The sequence below is a fragment of the Zingiber officinale genome, chromosome 5A (genome assembly GCF_018446385.1).
Source record: "Zingiber officinale cultivar Zhangliang chromosome 5A, Zo_v1.1, whole genome shotgun sequence".
Taxonomy (NCBI): domain Eukaryota; kingdom Viridiplantae; phylum Streptophyta; class Magnoliopsida; order Zingiberales; family Zingiberaceae; genus Zingiber; species Zingiber officinale.
The window spans coordinates 87,773,234-87,791,356 of record NC_055994.1 but is presented as its reverse complement, the minus strand read 5'-3'; the positions used below and the strand labels follow the sequence as shown (position 1 = coordinate 87,791,356).

Below are 18,123 nucleotides of genomic sequence, written 5' to 3'. Positions count from 1 at the left end.
TCAAATTAATGCACTCACTGTTTCTTTGATTTCAAGTTACATAAAGTTCATACACCATACATATCATTAATCCCTGAAACAATAACTAACGGTTTATGTATTTGTTTTTTTTTTACTTAAAAAAATAAGGTTTTGACATTATGTTACCTTCAACCAATTCCATAGTCATCGAAATGACATGGCATTGTGATCGAGGAAGAAGAGCCACTCTCCCATCTAGTCGAGTCGAGGTACCATCACCTGCTGAAGTGGTGTTTTTAGATCTCGTCTGCTTGATCTCACATTTGTGTCTACTGTACTGAATTGTCAACTATGAGAAGCTTCTCTGGATGGAAAGGTCCATTTTCGCTGTGAACAATGCGACTTTGCCATCTTAAACTATCTGTTAACTGCTTTACTTTGACGATAACATCAATGTGATCACGAACTATAGCAGCACCTCCAGGGCGAAGGATGCGATCCATTTCAAGTACGATGCTGATCAATTCACATCTGGAAACAAGAATTTATAGTTATATTGAAGAATCTCCACTATGCAAAAGTTAAACAAAGCATAAGGATAATTGTAGATCCAAAATGTTCAATTCCAAGTTGTTCAAAGCAGGCTCGAATCAAGATCCAAAATGTTGCTAACGAAATAATATTATGTAGCTTATATGAGGAGGTCAAAGGATAAAATGGCTATCATGAAGATTATTGGTTTTCCATAAGAAAATATTGGCAAAATACATCAAAGGACAACGAAGACTCCTAAAAACTTCATGTGTAGGATCACTCGATCAAAATAAAATCCACACAATATTGGCATTCCATAGTTTCTTTAATAGTATATATTTCAAAGTTCAACTCCTGTTTCCAGCTTTATATCATTTAAGATTTGGATTTTATTGTCTCTCGTTTCAGACTATCACAACAACCAACACAGTTTAGTTGCGGGTATATGTTCTTTTAGGGAGGTACAATCATCATTGAAACTTTTATAAGTTCAAACATCTTTGGTTTCACCATTATTAGCGTCGTCGTCATCATCAACTAATTGTCAAGCTGTGTTTTTCCCAACTACTTGGAGTCAACTACCTCCTAAACCAACTATTCAATTTCACATGTTTCAAAATTTCAATTCTGTAGCAGCACTTATTTCAGGTAATAATTAATAATTCCAACTAATAGGACAATCTTAGTAGAACTATCAATCGACTGATTGTTAATTTAGTTAATCATTATGACATAAAAGATCATTCTTTATAAGTTCATTTCCTCCATTCCCATATTGTTGGTTTTCAGATATTTCAAACACACTTTTGCGGTCTCCATCAAATAAGACAAGCCATATAAATGCTTTGTCTAGTACAATGCACACATTCATGTTCATAGTTATACATAAAAGATACATTTGGGAAATTATCAATTTAAGTTGATCAAGGGGATTAATGATAAGGATTTAAAACAGAGTAGTCAATATAATGAAGAAGAAAGCTTACTTGTCCATGTACATACTGAACACTCCATTAGCATGGATCAGATCATATGTGCGAGGATAAGTGGAGAAAGCTTCACACCTGAAAACAGGATATTTATGTGTTTCATACTATTTGAAAGTTAAATAGTACTTATAAGGAACTTCTCTTATTTTCTTTGTTTTTGGGAACCCATTTATGGATGCATACAAGTAGGCACTAGGACTCAACATACAGTTAGAATGAAGGGTCGGTTTAAACTACTGTATGGTAAATACTAAGGTGGGCCATGAGGCTGCCATGAATGTGTATGCAGACTTATCGTCGCCATAATGAAGATTGCTCCCATTATTTTGACTGAACTACTGCTTGCACTTTAAAAATCCTGATTCAAACTGTCTCTTAATGATTTTCTAGTAATGTGATTTAAGTATTCATAGCTTCATTCACGAAACCATAATTTTCATTTAATACAAAATAACTTGGTTAAAATTTTAGTATCATACCAGTCCATGTATGTTCCTATAAGTCCACGTTCATATACGATGCCAAGTGTGTCGTTCTTATTATCAACAGGAACGACATTCATAACCCAAACAGGATATTTGGACACAGCAGCAGCAAAGCCTCCAAGGCCAGCATTCATGTCCATGATATTCCTATATTTACCCCTGGGCAGATTACTGAGATATGCCTCATAATGCAAGACCCTTTCACTCCATAGTTTGTTTTCGTGATTGAAGTTCTCAATGGTGATCCTTTCAATGCTCCTAGCAAGTATCCTTGGTGGTGTAGCATTTAACCTCTTAGGCCAATTTACAAGATTTCCGCCACTTGTATGCTCTAGTACCTCCAGCTTGGGTAAAGGAGAAATGCATGTGTCCATCTTCTCATACCTGCCATGTAATAGACCATTATTGTTAATTACAACTCAACTAATAATTTTTCATAGTAAAGATACAGGGCACCATAAGCACAAGAGAAGCAAACATCTGATCTAAACATGTGGGAAGTTAAGATGCTAGAAAATTTCAAAATGATAATTAGTTTCATTCAAACTGATGGGTCGTATGCTTCACATGGAAAGATGTTATCTGAATGATTTGTACTTTTAATATGCAATTTAAAGCGTAAGATTAACTGGAGCTATTACATTTTTATTGTAACTAGCCTATGTGAAAAAAAGAAGCCATCCAACAAATGCACTTCCTAAGAACCAACTCAAAATAAAGGCTCACAAACATTAATTGATGCCTAAAGCACCAAATTGCTGTCATCATTTTGCCTGTTTACAGTGAATGGTGGCTTTGATCCTGAGTGTGGGGCACGTGCTTAACATTGGAAATCTAGCTAGTACAGTGAGACAGTTCCAAATGGCAACATAATCTCAGAATTGAATTGTGAAAAAAGAGTATGTTGATTTAAAACTAGCGGTATCTAGAACATAATATTTGACCTCTCATAAAGTTTATCAGCCTCCAAAAAGATCAAGAGATGGCAAGGATGGCACAAATCATATTAAAAAAAGTCTAGTCTAACTGAGATTGAAATTGCATATTTGGCAGGTAATAAAAGAATTAAGATCAAACAGTTGGTGGTACTATATTATGATTACTGAAATCTGTGAGAGATGATAACAAGTGGATTAACTTCAAGTCAAGGCACACTATTAATTCAAGAAAAAAGCTCACCAAGCAGAATCAGGGTCAGTTCTTAAACAGAAAGGTGGAGAATTAAGAGTCTTTGATTTTTTCATGCAATGCAAAAGGTTAGTAGGCTTTTGCCACACGGCCATGGTGCTTTTTTCTGAAACCTTCTTCCAACAAAGCCGTTTAGCTAAATCTTCTATAGCTTTCTGCTCTTCTGCAACTTCTTGACGTTTCCTTCCCCAACCTTTATACATGTTCTTCCAGTTTATTGGTGGCCCAGACAAAACCCAATAGCCACCAGGTCTAAGAACCCTATCTATTTCCAGCAAGTACAGGCCATCTGGCAATCAAATAAATTAAAAATTAGAAAAGTTCCATCAACTGTCTCTTACAGGTTTCCATGATGGCCTCAATTATGTTTTCTTTTAAGAATAATGCACAAGGACTACGCATTAGATAACTAGAATTACAGAGTTAGATAGGCAAATCCAAGAAGTCAGCAAGAGCATAAAACAATTCAAACTTTATCTAATATATTTAATTTCTTGTTCATCCTCTTCTTCATGCTATAGATTCAATGTGGGCATTGACAATAAAAAACATTGGATGCTATGGTTTGTCATTAGATGGTTAGAAATTAAAATTAGAACATTTTGACATTTTACAGTTCATATTAGTCTCTTATTAAATTAGGTGAATTAAGTCCATTAACAAACTGAAAGAATCAATCCAATTGTCCAAATTCTTCTCTAAAAGCAACACATAAATACTCAAAGAGACTAGTATTTCATTACAATTAACATGAGTATTTTTATCCACTTGAAATATTTTGATACTTAAAAAGTACATATAATTTTCTTTGTCTAAGTTTCACATCAGCCTCAGCCTAGTGCATGATAGGTGGTTCACAAAATTGCTCTAAATTGAGTTAAATGCATTAGCATATCGAGCTTGTTGGTAGTCAATCATTTTGGGTTTCATACCACTTGAAGTATGAGTGGTGTGCCTTATTAGATGATCTCATAATAAAAGAGTAAGAGACATTGAGGATAGGAGAATCAGAAAATTTATAAAGAGCAGTCTCTCAAAAAATAGATTGAAGCCTCTCAAATAAACGTTTACAATAAACTCAGTGTAATGAGACACAAACAAAATAAACTAAGTTCAATTAATAAAGTAAATCACCAAATCCCCAGATTGTCTTATTTTATTTAAATCACATCTACTTTATTCTGGTCACATAGTCTATCCATAAACCCACGCGTGAATAATTTTCTATCTAATCTATAGTCTACAGTTACTATCAAATCTCTTTGAGGAGCCATTTCTTATTTCTTTGATGCCCTTCTATCCACTCTATCCTCAGCTATTTCTTTTTTTTCAGAATATTATGAACTAGAAAACAACTCTTCACTGAATATTCTCAATGCTCTTTTTTTTTTTCATAGAACCACTAAAATCAATCTATGTATTATGCATACCAATCTAGTCACTTGGGATCAACCCTCTTTTTTAAATGGAAAAAACTTACTTTCATGCAAACAAGTTAATAGAATAAATTTGAAGGGAAGAAAGGGTGACTTTGTAATACAGAGTTGAAGCATAAAAACACTGTATCTGTTGACCTATCCCAATGAACTCATAACATGGATGTCAGAAAAGGCACTTACTATAGCCAGTCCATGTAATAAGACATCTTGCACAGTGAGCCATATCAAAGGATCTCGATGGAAATGGGAGCCGATGAATACTTAAAACACCAAGCATTGCTGGAATTCCACGTTCAAGGGCAAATTGAACTTGAGCTTCATGTACATCTCTTGGTGCAACTGACATGGTCAAGATATCATAGTCCAAAAGATGTCCACCAAAGCTTGCAACCTGAAAAGACAAATAAACTATGAACAAATAAGGCTATTCTTACTTTCTTACAACACACCTACTTCAGCAAATAAGAAGAAATGGAGATATAAGAAAAAAAACAGAATCAGCGCAAATGTCTAACAATGACATGGCACAATCTGGAAAGAAATTAATAACCTGAAAATATTACCTGTTCATTATGCTTCGAGTATTTTAGATAAATAAGACAGGTATCAGAAAGTAGGAAATGAATATTATGCAAGGAGGAATTATATACACATAATATAACTTGATGACATTATATTATTGTGCATGGAATTTTTTTAATGGATTTTCTCCTTCCCGATTTGGAGACACTATTTCTTTCTTTTATTTTGTACACTATTTCATTAGACTATTATCTATTGGCCTAGTTCATGCTGCATCATGACTTAACTGATTTATGTGGATAACATAAACTATACAAGTTTCTGTTGACCTCTTTCGTGCAACTAGATGAGATTAAAGAGATGCAAGGCTCACATTCCCATCCTAATCCATAGTCCACATACAGTCCTCACGAATCTTTCCTAGTCAACTCCAAACTCCTATGTGAATTTTAGGAATATCTGTGATGAGAGGTTTGAACTATGGCATTCGATGAAATACCAAAAAACTCGACCTATTTTAAATCGAACACGACAGTTTGATATCACACTCTACAATTAGTAATTCACAGAACAATATTCATATCCAACTGAAGATGAACAATAACTCACCCCGCAGCCAATATCCAGAACGGTCCTAATTTCCCCACTCCTCAACGGAACCTGCTTGGCCATCTCTGTAACATACCACTTGACCCCATTGATAAAGGAAGTGCCACCCCCAGGAAAGACCAGCCAGTCCCCCTCCACCCTGACCCAGTTCTGTTCCTTCTTGGCCACGCTCAGCTTGGGAAAGGGCACGTTAGCGAACCAGGCGCGGTCACGACTAGCTGGCCAGGGGAGGGGCGCGCGGTAGCCAGGCGGAAGCGGTACGCGGCAGCGAGGCGGGCGGTCGCGGGGGTCAGGGCAGTGGCGCTCACGGTGCTGGAGATCGCGGGTAGGGAATAGTCGCTCGCGCTGGGGATCGTGGCAGGGACAGTAGTGAGTGAAGTTGGCGGGGCAGAAGGGGAGCGGCGGCAGCGGGGGCTGGTCAACTGGGAAGGCGGCGGCGGCGGAGTGGAGGGGGAGGAAGCCAAGTTGGCCGTCGGAGGAGGCGGAGGAAGGGGAGGGGAGGAGGAGCGGGTGGCAGTCCCCCGGGGTGGGGGAGAGTTGGGGAGCGATGGAGGGGCGGTTATTGGAGTAGATGCCGAGGAGGTAGGAGGCGACGCAGAGGGCGACGCCGGCGAAGGCGAGAGCGAGCGTCCGGCGATTAGGGCTCGGGAGGAGCAGAGTCAAGAGAGCGAGCAAAGCAGTCGCCGTCCTCGACATCTTCGCTGTACTACTCCGATCAATTTCGATTTTAATTAAGTCACATTTGAAGGAAGGTGAGAGAACAAGACAAGGACGACAGCGTGGAAATTAACGAATTACTCTGGAGGAAAAAAAAAGAAAAAAAGAAAAATCAGATAAGAAGAAGAACGGGAATGGAAGTGGAAACGGTTACGGGCGGGGAAATTGGTACGGGTTCACAATGTGACCTAGATCGATCCGTATCGGGAAAATCCGAAAAGATAATTTAAGCCCAAGTTAATTTACTAGAACGGAACGAGAGCGGAAAAACAGAGAGAGAGAGAGAGAGAGAAGAGAGAGAGAGAGAGAGAGAGAGAGAGAGAGAGAGAGATTTCATTTACTAGAAATTTTATAACTGTCTAAATGGCAAACTAGAATTTAAATTTGTTATATTGTAATCTGTCAGCAAATGTTCTAAGTTTGTGCTTTTCTTAAATGTGCATTTGGCATTTCACTTGGCAGAGTTGTTATATATTGTTGGTGATTTTTCTAAAATGGAAAATAATGAAAGAAATAAAAAATTTGAATGTTATATATTAGTATTTTTTTTTTTGATGTTTGAATAAAAGATTATGACCTATAAAAGACATGTCTTTTCATAAATAATATTTCAAATAATATAAAATATCACTTTATACAAACAATCGATCAATCATCCTTTTGATAACAAAAACCTTTCATCTCTTAAAATTATTTGTTTTTCAAAATGTTGTTTATATATTGTTACACTATAATAACAATATACAAGCATTAAATTATCGAATTTGGGTATTTTTCAAGCTGTTCTTTAAAAACAATATTATTAGGAAATCTATTTGAAAAGCCCGAAAAATTCCCGAATTTATTTTAGAAATATCCTATGATTTTTCTAGATTTTTAGGATATTTTTACATAATTTTTGGAGTACCGGAAGTAGCAAAAACAAATAAGTCGCAAAATGGTTTACGCGGGAATCGAACCCGAGACCCATCGGAGCCTACGACTTATTATGTGTTCCGGAAACCAAGTGAACCCAGTAGGGCCGTGCTGAAAGGATAGGAAATCAAATATATTTATAGTTGATTTGGGAGAAATAACTATTTGATATAAATATAAAACTTAAGTGGGATTGGTTTATTTCTTTTGGGTTCGGCATTTTTCTCCTCACCGAAGCCTTTATCTCCCTCTCCCGTTTCTTTCTCTCGGCGCAGCAAACAAAACAAAGGAGACCTAGGGTTCCTTCCCTAGGATCGTGTGTTCACTTTCGGACGACAACACCAGCACGAAGTCGGTTCTTCTCCGCGAGAGGAACGCGAGGACGTAAGTGGGTCGTCGAACGGAGCAGTTTTTCCGGAAAACCTAGCGGATAGAATAGTAAGAAAACCTTGTGATTGAGGTAAGAAACCCCTCACCTGCAGTATAATTGCTCTCGCTTGTTAGTTTTGGCATTAGTTCAGTAGTTCTACAGTTTTCAGTTTTAGGGTGTGCTTTTAGTGCACACCAAGCATTCGGTAGAATGCCCAGTTCAGAAGGATGCACCAGTAGGCGTCCTAACAGCATGAAAAATGTATTAGAAACATTTTATTCAGCTTATTATCAGTTATTACAGCTATATGGATCAGATATCCATTGGGTGGGCTCCCACAGTAGCCCTAGGTTCAAATAACCTAGAGCAGCAAAGTAAAATAAAACAGTATTCAGTATTTTATTTTTATTCAGATGACACTGTACTTGGATTAGATATCCATGGGCTGGACTCCCACAGTCGTCCCTAGGTTCAGATAACCTAGTAACCCTGCTGGATTCGGAACTTGCAATCCCGGGTCTCGTAGGGATGCGCGCATAGTAAGTACAGTTGCCAGGGCCCAGCAGCATGTTTAGTATTTTCATCTATTATTATATATAGTTTTTCCAAATATATAATCAGTGATGGAAACACTAACTTAGTTTCAGTTTCAGTTAATTATCTCAGTTAAGTTTCATGATTTGAGTTCATGACCAGTTAGATGTATATGCATGACCAGTTCAGTATTCCTGCTTAGTTTCAGATACAGTATGCTATGCTCAGCTTGTTTGTATGCCATGATTAGTTCAGTACATGTTTGTATGTCATGCCATGTTGCCATGCTCAGTTCAGTTTTCAAACAGCATGTTTTAAAAACATAATCGCATCGTTGCATGTTTTTGTGAGGTAGATGATTTCTTACTAAGTTTCTTAGCTTACAGATGCTACTTTTCTTATACTGCAGATACCGGTAAAAGAAAAGTGGACTAGCGGAGGCTGGAGGGCGATGCTACGATGATGTGTGTGGGCAAGGGGTCTGGAATAAAGATCCTTGGGATCTACACGCTTTTATTTCAGTTTTAGTACTTAACATGTCTAGTTTTATGACTTAGTCTTGTTACTAGGTGTTATAGCTTAGTAAACTATGCCTTGTTTAGTTTATCATGTTTAGAATGTTAGTATTTACATGCTAGAGTATTTTTCATGTATCTAGAGCTTGTGTATGTGATTTTTGGCACGAATCAGTGCTGGAAATCAGAAATTCTGATTTCGTTTCAGACTATCAGAACCTGGATCGGTCAGCAGACCGATCCAGTGCCATTCCTTCTCCTGGATCGGTCAGCCGACCGATCCAGATGGATACAGTAGCCTACTGTATCTCCCTGGATCGGTCAGCCGACCGACCCAGCATCGAACAGAAGGCATCCCAGCGTCTCCAGGTGCCTGGATCGGTCTGCAGACCGATCCAGACACACCTGGATCGGTCTTGCCGACCGATCCAGCAGGGCACAGAATCGCGGCAAGTTTGATCGATCCGTGGATCGAACAGCAGCTAGCTGGGAAGTTAGCTTTGAGTTCTAGCTCAGATGGGAGGTCAAGTATCCTCCTTAGCACATATACCCCAACCGGAAAGGTCTTGAACCCTTCCTTATAACAGCATGGGTGTACCAGTTGTCAGTTTAATAGAGTCAGTTAGTGAAATTTTATTTTACCCAGTTTCCGCACAGTACAGCACAGTAGCTTCAGTAGTTAATGTAACGTTTCCAGCTCACAGCTTAGTACCCAGGAGTTGGGTCGTTACAGAGTGGTATCAGAGCAAGTTCCTTACTTCCTACACACACATCAACATTGTGCCTACAGCTTCCAAGTAAGAACATCTCTCACTCAGTTTTGTTTTCAGCTTTCATATCAGTTATATGTGCTTTCATGTTTGCTCTCATGTTGGTAGTTAATTAATTCATGTTTACAGTGATAGTATTTAACATGTTACCAGTAGTTAACTATAACATGATAGGCTAGTTATATATATGTGTTCTCTGCTATTCAGAAAATGGTACGAGGACGTCCAGCTAAGAAAGCATCAGCTGAGTCAGATGGAATCGGACTCCTCCCGACCTTACAACACTAGTGGCTCAGCTACAGCAGCAACAGGAGATAGCCTCCTTAAAGGCTAACCAGCAGACCACTCCCCCAGTCACTCCAGTAATCACGGAGGCTATACCAGCTCAGCCTGCAGTACCAGTCCAGTAGCCCCAGTAGTAGGGGCTAAGAGAGAAGCTTACTTTATCCAGTGGCAGAGAATTAAGCCCGAGAACTTCTCGGGCACCGGTGAACCATGGGCAGGCATGGTTTAAAACACCGGAGAGCACGATGGAGCTTCTAGACCGCGAGCACGAAAAGGTGAAGTGTGCCTCATCGCTTAACAGAGACGACGCATGTGGTGGAATCGATTAAATCGAGTGGCGATGAACTAGATGACATGGGCCAACTTCGAGAAAGAATTCTTCGAGGAATTCTTTCACATGCAAGTCACGAACCGACACTATGACGAGTTTATGGAATTTCGTCAGGGCAACCTATCAGTTCAGGAAGTCGTGAAGAAATTCAACAGGTTGGCCCGTCTGTGTCCGAACTAGTCAGCACAGAGAAGGAATGATGTTGAAGATGCTCAGACCAGAGATCGCAATGAATGTGGCTGGTGGCGTTCATAGGCCACAAACCACAGAGGAGCTAGTGAGTAGTGCTCTGATCACCGAGCACTATCAGCACAGCATCACCCAGCAGAAGCAGGTTTCCACAGAGCCCAAGGGACAAGCTGGCTCAGGTACTCAGCAGAAACAACAGGGACATAGCTCCAACTGGAAGGGGAAACGCAAGGCAAGCAGTGACCCAAAAGGAGGGCCAGCTGGAAAACATTCCAGACATCCCAAGTGTGCTACTTGTGGGAAACACCATCCAGGAGTTTGCCGCAAGGGTACGCGAGGTTGTTTTGAATGTGGACAGGAAGGGCACATGGCTAAGCAGTGCCCGAACAAGAACAGTCTTCCTCAGCCTCAGCCGATACAGTATGGAGCTCAGCCAGCGCAGCTACACCAGATGTATGCTGCCTTAGATGGTCCACAGATCAGTCAGGGCAGATTAGAAGCCCCCACAGCTATCACAAATGCCAGGATTTTCTCACTGACCAGAGAGGACGTAGCAAATGCCTCGACAGTTGTCACAGGTCAGATCAGTATTTTACAGCATAATGCAACTGTCTTATTCGATACTGGGGCAACCCACTCTTATGTATCCAGGGCGTTTGCCGAGAAATTAGCAACACCTCCAGAGTTACTCAATAGTCAGTTTCTGACAACACTACCCTCAGGAGACATTATGGCATCTACGCACTGGCTCAGAGCAGTGCCAGTCATTATAGCAGACAGAGAACTTTTTGGTGATCTGATAGTGCTAAAAATGACTGACTACGATGTCATCTTTGGAATGGATTTTCTGATCAGATACGGCGCTTCTATAGAGTGCCGTAAACAAAAGGTCATATTCCAACCTGAAGGAGTACAGTTTGAGTACATAGGAAAACCAAAGAGAAAAGCCAGGAAGTTTCTCTCAGCATTGAAAGCACAGCAGCTATTGGATTCAGGATGCATGGGATTTTTAGCAAATGTAGTCAACACCAGCCAGGACAAGAACCAACAGCTATCAGAGGTTCGAGTCGTTTGTGACTACCCAGCAGTTTTCCCTGAAGAGCTACCAGGCTTAGCACCAGACAGGGAGATTGAATTTGAGATAGAGCTCATTCCCGGCACAAATCCAATTTCCAAGGCACCGTACCGCATGGCTCCAGCTGAACTGAAGGAACTTCAGGAGCAATTGCAGGAGCTTCTTGACAAGGGTTTCATACGCCCTAGTCACTCACCATGGGGAGCACCTGTGTTGTTCGTGAAGAAGAAGGATGGAAGCATGCGCCTATGCATAGACTACCGTGCCTTGAACCAGGTCACAATTAAAAACAGGTACCCTCTCCCCAGGATAGATGACCTGTTTGACCAGCTAAAGGGAGCCACAGTGTTCTCTAAAATTGACCTCAGATCAGGATATCACTAGGTTAGAGTCAAGAAAGGTGATATACCTAAAACAGCTTTCAGGACCAGATACGGACATTATGAGTTCGTAGTCATGCCTTTCGGCGTGACAAATGCTCCAGCTACTTTCATGGACCTCATGAACAGAGTATTCAGAGAATACTTAGACAAGTTTGTCATCGTGTTCATCGATGACATTCTTATCTATTCAGGCACTCAGGAGGACCATACAGAGCATCTGAAGACAGTTTTGCAGATTCTTCAGCAGAACCAGCTGTACGCCAAATTCACGAAATGTGAATTTTGGCTAGACCAGGTAGCCTTTCTCGGTCACATCATCTCCAAGGATGGTGTTATGGTAGATCCCAGCAAGATAGAAGCAGTAAGTAACTGGAAGAGACCCAGGAACGCCAGTGAAATCAGAAGCTTTCTGGGATTAGCAGGCTACTACAGGAAATTCGTAGAGGACTTCTCCAGGATAGCCTCCCCACTGACAGCTCTCACAAGGAAGAACAAGAAATTTCAGTGGACAGAGGACTGCGATAACAGCTTCAGCGAACTAAAACGGAGATTGACCAGTGCTCCTATTTTAGCTATACTAGAAAACACAGACAGCTTCGACATCTACAGTGACGCCTCTAAATTGGGATTAGGAGCAGTACTGATGCAGCAGGGCAAGGTGATCGCCTATGCCTCCAGACAACTCAAGGATTATGAGAGGAACTATCCTACTCACGACCTTGAGCTTGCAGCAGTGGTGTTCGCTCTCAAGATTTGGAGACATTATTTGTACGGAGCTCAGTGCAGAGTGTATACAGATCATCAAAGTCTGAAATATTTCTTTACTCAGAAGGATCTGAATATGCGACAGCGCAGATGGTTAGAGCTGGTCAAAGATTATGACATAGATATCCTCTACCATCCAGGGAAAGCTAATAAGGTAGCAGACGCACTCAGCAGGAAGTCCAGTGCTACCTTATTATCTTTAGCAGCTATGTCACCACCCCTAAGGAAGGAGATTACAACTTTTAGTCTCGAGCTTATAGTCGGGCAGCTTTCCACTATGTCCTTAGCATCTACCTTGCTTGATGATATCCAGACAGCTCAGGAGCAGGATCCTGAAATCCAGAAAATCAAGCAAGGGTTAGCAGAATCAGAAAGTGGAGAGTTCAGAGTGTCCGCCAGTGGGGTAGTGTACTGTGGTGACAGACTTTGTGTTCCAGATCAGGAGGAACTACGAAAACAGATTCTAGACGAGGCTCACAGGACTCCCTATGCGATGCATCCTGGTTCCACCAAAATGTATCAGGATCTAAAGAAATGATTTTGGTGGCCTGGGATGAAGCGAGATATCGCCAGATACGTCAGCATCTGCCTAACTTGTCAGAGGGTTAAGGCAGGACATCAGCGACCAGGAGGAGTTCTGCAGCCGATTCAGATTCCAGAATGGAAGTGGGAGGATATCTCTATGGACTTCATAGTGGGATTACCTAGAACCATGAATGGTTTTGATGCTATCTGGGTAATAGTCGATAGGTTGACTAAATCAGCCCACTTCTTAGCTATCAGAATATCCTATTCCATGGAGCAGCTAGCTCAGTTGTATCTCAAGGAGATTGTCAGGCTGCATGGAGTCCCACGAACCATTATATCAGACAGAGACAGCAGATTTACATCACACTTCTGGAAGTGTGTACAGTCAGCTATGGGCACCCAGTTAAAATTCAGCACAACCTTCCATCCTCAGACAGATGGTCAGACGGAGCGAGTAAATCAGGTACTCGAAGATATGCTCCGGGCTTGTGCCCTAGATTTCAAGGGAAGTTGGTGCAAATATCTGAGTCTAGCAGAATTTACATACAACAACAGTTATCAGGCCACTATCGGCATGACACCTTATGAGGCACTCTATGGGCGGAGGTGCAGATCACCAATCTGCTGGTATGAGAGTGGTGAACAGAAGGAACTCAGACAGATCTAGTAGCAGATACCACAGCCATACAGCAGATTCGCGAGGATAGAGACAGACAGAGTCGTCAAGAGCTATCCGATACACCACGTAGACCCCTAGAGTTTTCATTGGGATACGCTTTTCCTCGAGTAGCTCCCATGAAGGGAGTCATGCGTTTTGGGAAGAAGGGCAAGCTAGCTCCCAGATATGTGGGACCATACCTTATCACGAAGAGAGTGGGCAAGGTAGCATATGAGCTAGAGCTACCTCAGGAGATGTCAGCTGTCCACAACGTATTTCATGTCTCCATGCTGAAGAAGCATATTCCAGACGCCACCCAGGTGATTGAGCCCGAGTTGGTACAGGTCCGTGATGATCTCAGCTATGACAGTCGGCCTATTCAGATAATAGACCGAGCAGTAAAGAAATTACGGAACAAGGAAGTACCATTAGTCAAAGTCAGCTGGCAAAATCACACAGCAGCAGAGGCGACTTGGGAGACAGAGGCCAGCATGAGACAGAAGTACCCAGAATTGTTTTAAGTTCGGGGACGAACTTTTTATAAGATATGGGGGATTGTAAAGCCCGAAAAATTCCCGAATTTATTTTAGAAATATCCTATGATTTTTCTAGATTATTAGGATATTTTTACATAATTGTTGGAGTACCGGAAGTAGAAAAAACAAAAAAAAAAAACAAATAAGTCGCAAAATGGTTTACGCGGGAATCGAACCCGGGACCCATCGGAGCCTACGACTTATTATGTGTTCCGGAAACCAAGTGAACCCAGCAGGGCCGTGCTAAAAGGATAGGAAATCAAATATATTTATAGTTGATTTGGGAGAAATAACTATTTGATATAAATAGAAAACTTAAGTGGGATTGGTTTATTTCTTTTGGGTTCGGCATTTTTCTCCTCACCGAAGCCTTTCTCTCCCTCTCCCGTTTCTTTCTCTCGGCGCAGCAAACAAAACAAAGGAGACCTAGGGTTCCTTCTCTAGGATCGTGTGTTCACTTTCCGACGACAACACCAGCACGAAGTCGGTTCTTCTCCGCGAGAGGAACGCGAGGACGTAAGTGGGTTGTCGAACGGAGCAGTTTTTCCGGAAAACCTAGCGGATAGAATAGTAAGAAAACCTTGTGATTGAGGTAAGAAACCCCTCACCTGCAGTATAATTGCTCTCGCTTGTTAGTTTTGGCATTAGTTCAGTAGTTCTACAGTTTTCAGTTTTAGGGTGTGCTTTTAATGCACACCAAGCATTCGGTAGAATGCCCAGTTCAGAAGGATGCACCAGTAGGCGTCCTAACAGCATGAAAAATGTATTAGAAACATTTTATTCAGCTTATTATCAGTTATTACAGCTATATGGATCAGATATCTATTGGGTGAGCTCCCACAGTAGCCCTAGGTTCAGATAACCTAGAACAGCAAAGTAAAATAAAACAGTGTTCAGTATTTTACTTTTATTCAGATGGCACTGTACTTGGATCAGATATCCATGGACTGGACTCCCACAGTCGTCCCTAGGTTCAGATAACCTAGTAACCCTGCTGGATTCGAAACTTGCAATCCCGGGTCTCGTAGGGATGCGCGCATAGTAAGTACAGTTGCCAGGGCCCCAGCAGCATGTTTAGTATTTTCATCTATTATTATATATACTTTTTCCAAATATATAATCAGTGATGGAAACACTAACTTAGTTTCAATTTCAGTTAATTATCTCAGTTAAGTTTCATGATTTGAGTTCATGACCAGTTAGATGTATATGCATGACCAGTTCAGTATTCCTGCTTAGTTTCAGATACAGTATGTTATGCTCAGCTTGTTTGTATGCCATGATTAGTTCAATACATGTTTGTATGTCATGCCATGTTGCCATGCTCAGTTCAGTTTTCAAACAGCATGTTTTAAAAACATAATCGCATCGTTGCATGTTTTTGTGAGGTAGATGGTTTCTTACTAAGTTTCTTAGCTTACAGATGCTACTTTTCTTATACTGCAGATACCGATAAAAGAAAAGTGGACTAGCGGAGGCTGGAGGGCGATGCTACGATGATGTGTGTGGGCAAGGGGTCTGGAATAAAGATCCTTGGGATCTACACGCTTTTATTTCAGTTTTAGTACTTAACATGTCTATTTTTATGACTTAGTCTTGTTACTAGGTGTTATAGCTTAGTAAACTATGCCTTGTTTAGTTTATCATGTTTAGAATGTTAGTATTTACATGCTAGAGTGTTTTTCATGTATCTAGAGCTTGTGTATGTGATTTTTGGCACGAATTAGTGCTGGAAATCAGAAATTCTGATTTCGTTTCAGACTATCAGAACCTGGATCGGTCATTAGACCGATCCAGTGCCATTCCTTTTCCTGGATCGGTCAGCCGACCGATCCAGATGGATACAGTAGCCTACTGTATCTCCCTGGATCGGTCAGCCGACCGACCCAGCATTGAACAGAAGGCATCCCAGCGTCTCCAGGTGCCTGGATCAGTCTGCAGACCGATCCAGACACACCTGGATCGGTCTTGCCGACCGATCCAGCCTTTGCTGGATCGGTCCGCAGACCGATCCAGCAGGGCACAAAATCACGGCAAGTTTGATCGATTCGTGGATCGAACAGCAGCTAGCTGGGAAATTAGCTTTGAGTTCTAGCTCAGATGGGAGGTCAAGTATCCTCCTTAGCACATATACCCCAACCGGAAAGGTCTTGAACCCTTCCTTATAACATCATGGGTGTACCAGTTGTCAGTTTAATAGAGTCAGTTAGTGAAATTTTATTTTACCCAGTTTCCGCACAGTACAGCACAGTAGCTCCAGTAGTTAATGTAACGTTTCCAGCTCACAGCTTAGTACCCAGGAGTTGGGTCGTTACACTATTGTATCCTAAAGAACATTTACTTAGTCTGAGTGCATCACCATAGTGGGAGGAATAGTTAAGAAAAACGAGTGTCCGCATCTCTTTAGATTATTGAAGGATTTAGGGAGTCGCTCGATGATGACAATTCCTTGACAAGAGCATATTTGAAGCAAAATCTTGCAACAATTGAAAGCAACAGCAATTTTCCTGATCGAAGCAAGTAGTATCAACCATCTTTCCTATCAACAATCTTAAGAAACTATTTATCGTTTCTCAAAAAAATTCGCTTCGTAACTTTGCTATAGATTTTGTCAAGTTGGAAAGGTTTGATGGAGAAGACTTTTGGTGTTGGCAAAAGAAATTGCATTTCCTACTCACTTTACTAAATGTGGTATATGTTCTTACCATATCGAAACGGGTGGAACAAGAAAATAAAACTATGACACAAACAAGGGCAAGATAAAAATGGGATCAAGACGATTATGTGTGCAAAGGACATATTTGCAATACGATGATTAATGCTTTGTTCAACCAATATTACAACAAGGAAACCACAAAGAAAATATGGGATTCACTTAAAGCTAAGTATCAATATGAAGATGCTACTAGTAAAAAATTTCTAGTTTCTAATTTTTTTCAATATCACATTGTGGACACTAGAAATCATTGAGCAATTCTATGAAGTCATTCATATTTATAATCAATTTACACAACATAGAATGCGTATAGATGAATCTATTGTTGTGTCTTCGGTAGTGGACAAACTTTCTAATTCATAGAAAGATTATAAATATAATCTCAAGCATAAAAAGGAGGACTTGTCTCTAGAAGAATTGGCTAGTCATGTTCGTATTGAGAAAGATTTTTGAGCTAACAATTTGGAGAAACAATCCTTTAAGGTGCTTTTGGTGAAAGAAGTCAAAAATTCAAGGAATAATAATTATGGTAACTCCTCTAAAAATAAAAAGAGGAAAGTTGATGACAACAAACAGAACTCCAAAAACCACAAGAGAAAAGACAACTAACATTATTGTGGTAAACTAGGGCATTACAAAAGAGAATGTCGTATCCTGAAGAAACAAAATTAGACAGGAAAGCTAAGTATGTGGTGATGATCATAAAGGCATGTTTGGTTGAGGATTCCTAGATTGGTGGATTGATACCAGTGCTACAAAGTGTTGGTCCCTTGACGGTCGGCAAGGAGGGGGGGGGGGGATGAATTGTCCTGAAATTAAAATTCAAACCTTTCTCATACTGAAGACTCAGATTAGTAGCATAATTATAATAAATAGAATTGAACACTAATAAAAAATGAGGCAAATAAATTACTTGGCTATAACCTAGGTGATTGTTAATCTAAGGTAAAATAAAGCTCTAAAAATCTCTTTTGTTGAAGGCGGAGAAACCTCTTACACCTGTTGAACGTTCAGAAAGTTGCTAGGAAATGAAAAATAGAGTTGTTAACTATTTCCTAACTCCAGGGGTTTTTTTATAGCCCCTGAAAAATTCTATCCGAGGTTGGAAG

The 18,123-nt window shown here is 40.5% G+C and overlaps 1 protein-coding gene across 1 annotated transcript; it reads right to left on the bottom strand.

Annotated features, from left to right (window-relative positions):
- On the bottom strand, nucleotides 1-6,481 carry LOC121980874 (probable methyltransferase PMT19). Its single transcript, XM_042533135.1, has 6 exons — nucleotides 5,728-6,481; nucleotides 4,777-4,987; nucleotides 3,149-3,446; nucleotides 1,964-2,353; nucleotides 1,482-1,559; nucleotides 1-492 (listed from the first exon to the last, which is right to left on the bottom strand). The coding sequence occupies exons 1-6, from the start codon at nucleotides 6,421-6,423 to the stop codon at nucleotides 291-293; spliced, it is 1,875 nt and encodes a 624-aa protein (XP_042389069.1). The 5' UTR covers nucleotides 6,424-6,481; the 3' UTR covers nucleotides 1-290.
- Between the last annotated feature and the right edge of the window lie 11,642 nt (nucleotides 6,482-18,123).

Excerpts from the sequence above, each read along its gene's own strand:
- LOC121980874 (XM_042533135.1), bottom strand. The coding sequence starts at position 6,423 with ATGTCGAGGACGGCGACTGCTTTGCTCGCTCTCTTGACTCTGCTCCTC. Across the intron at positions 2,354-3,148 it reads ACTGACCCTGATTCTGCTTG|GTATGAGAAGATGGACACAT; the intron begins GTGAGCTTTTTT and ends ATTACATGGCAG. Across the intron at positions 1,560-1,963 it reads ATAGGAACATACATGGACTG|GTGTGAAGCTTTCTCCACTT; the intron begins GTATGATACTAA and ends TCCTGTTTTCAG.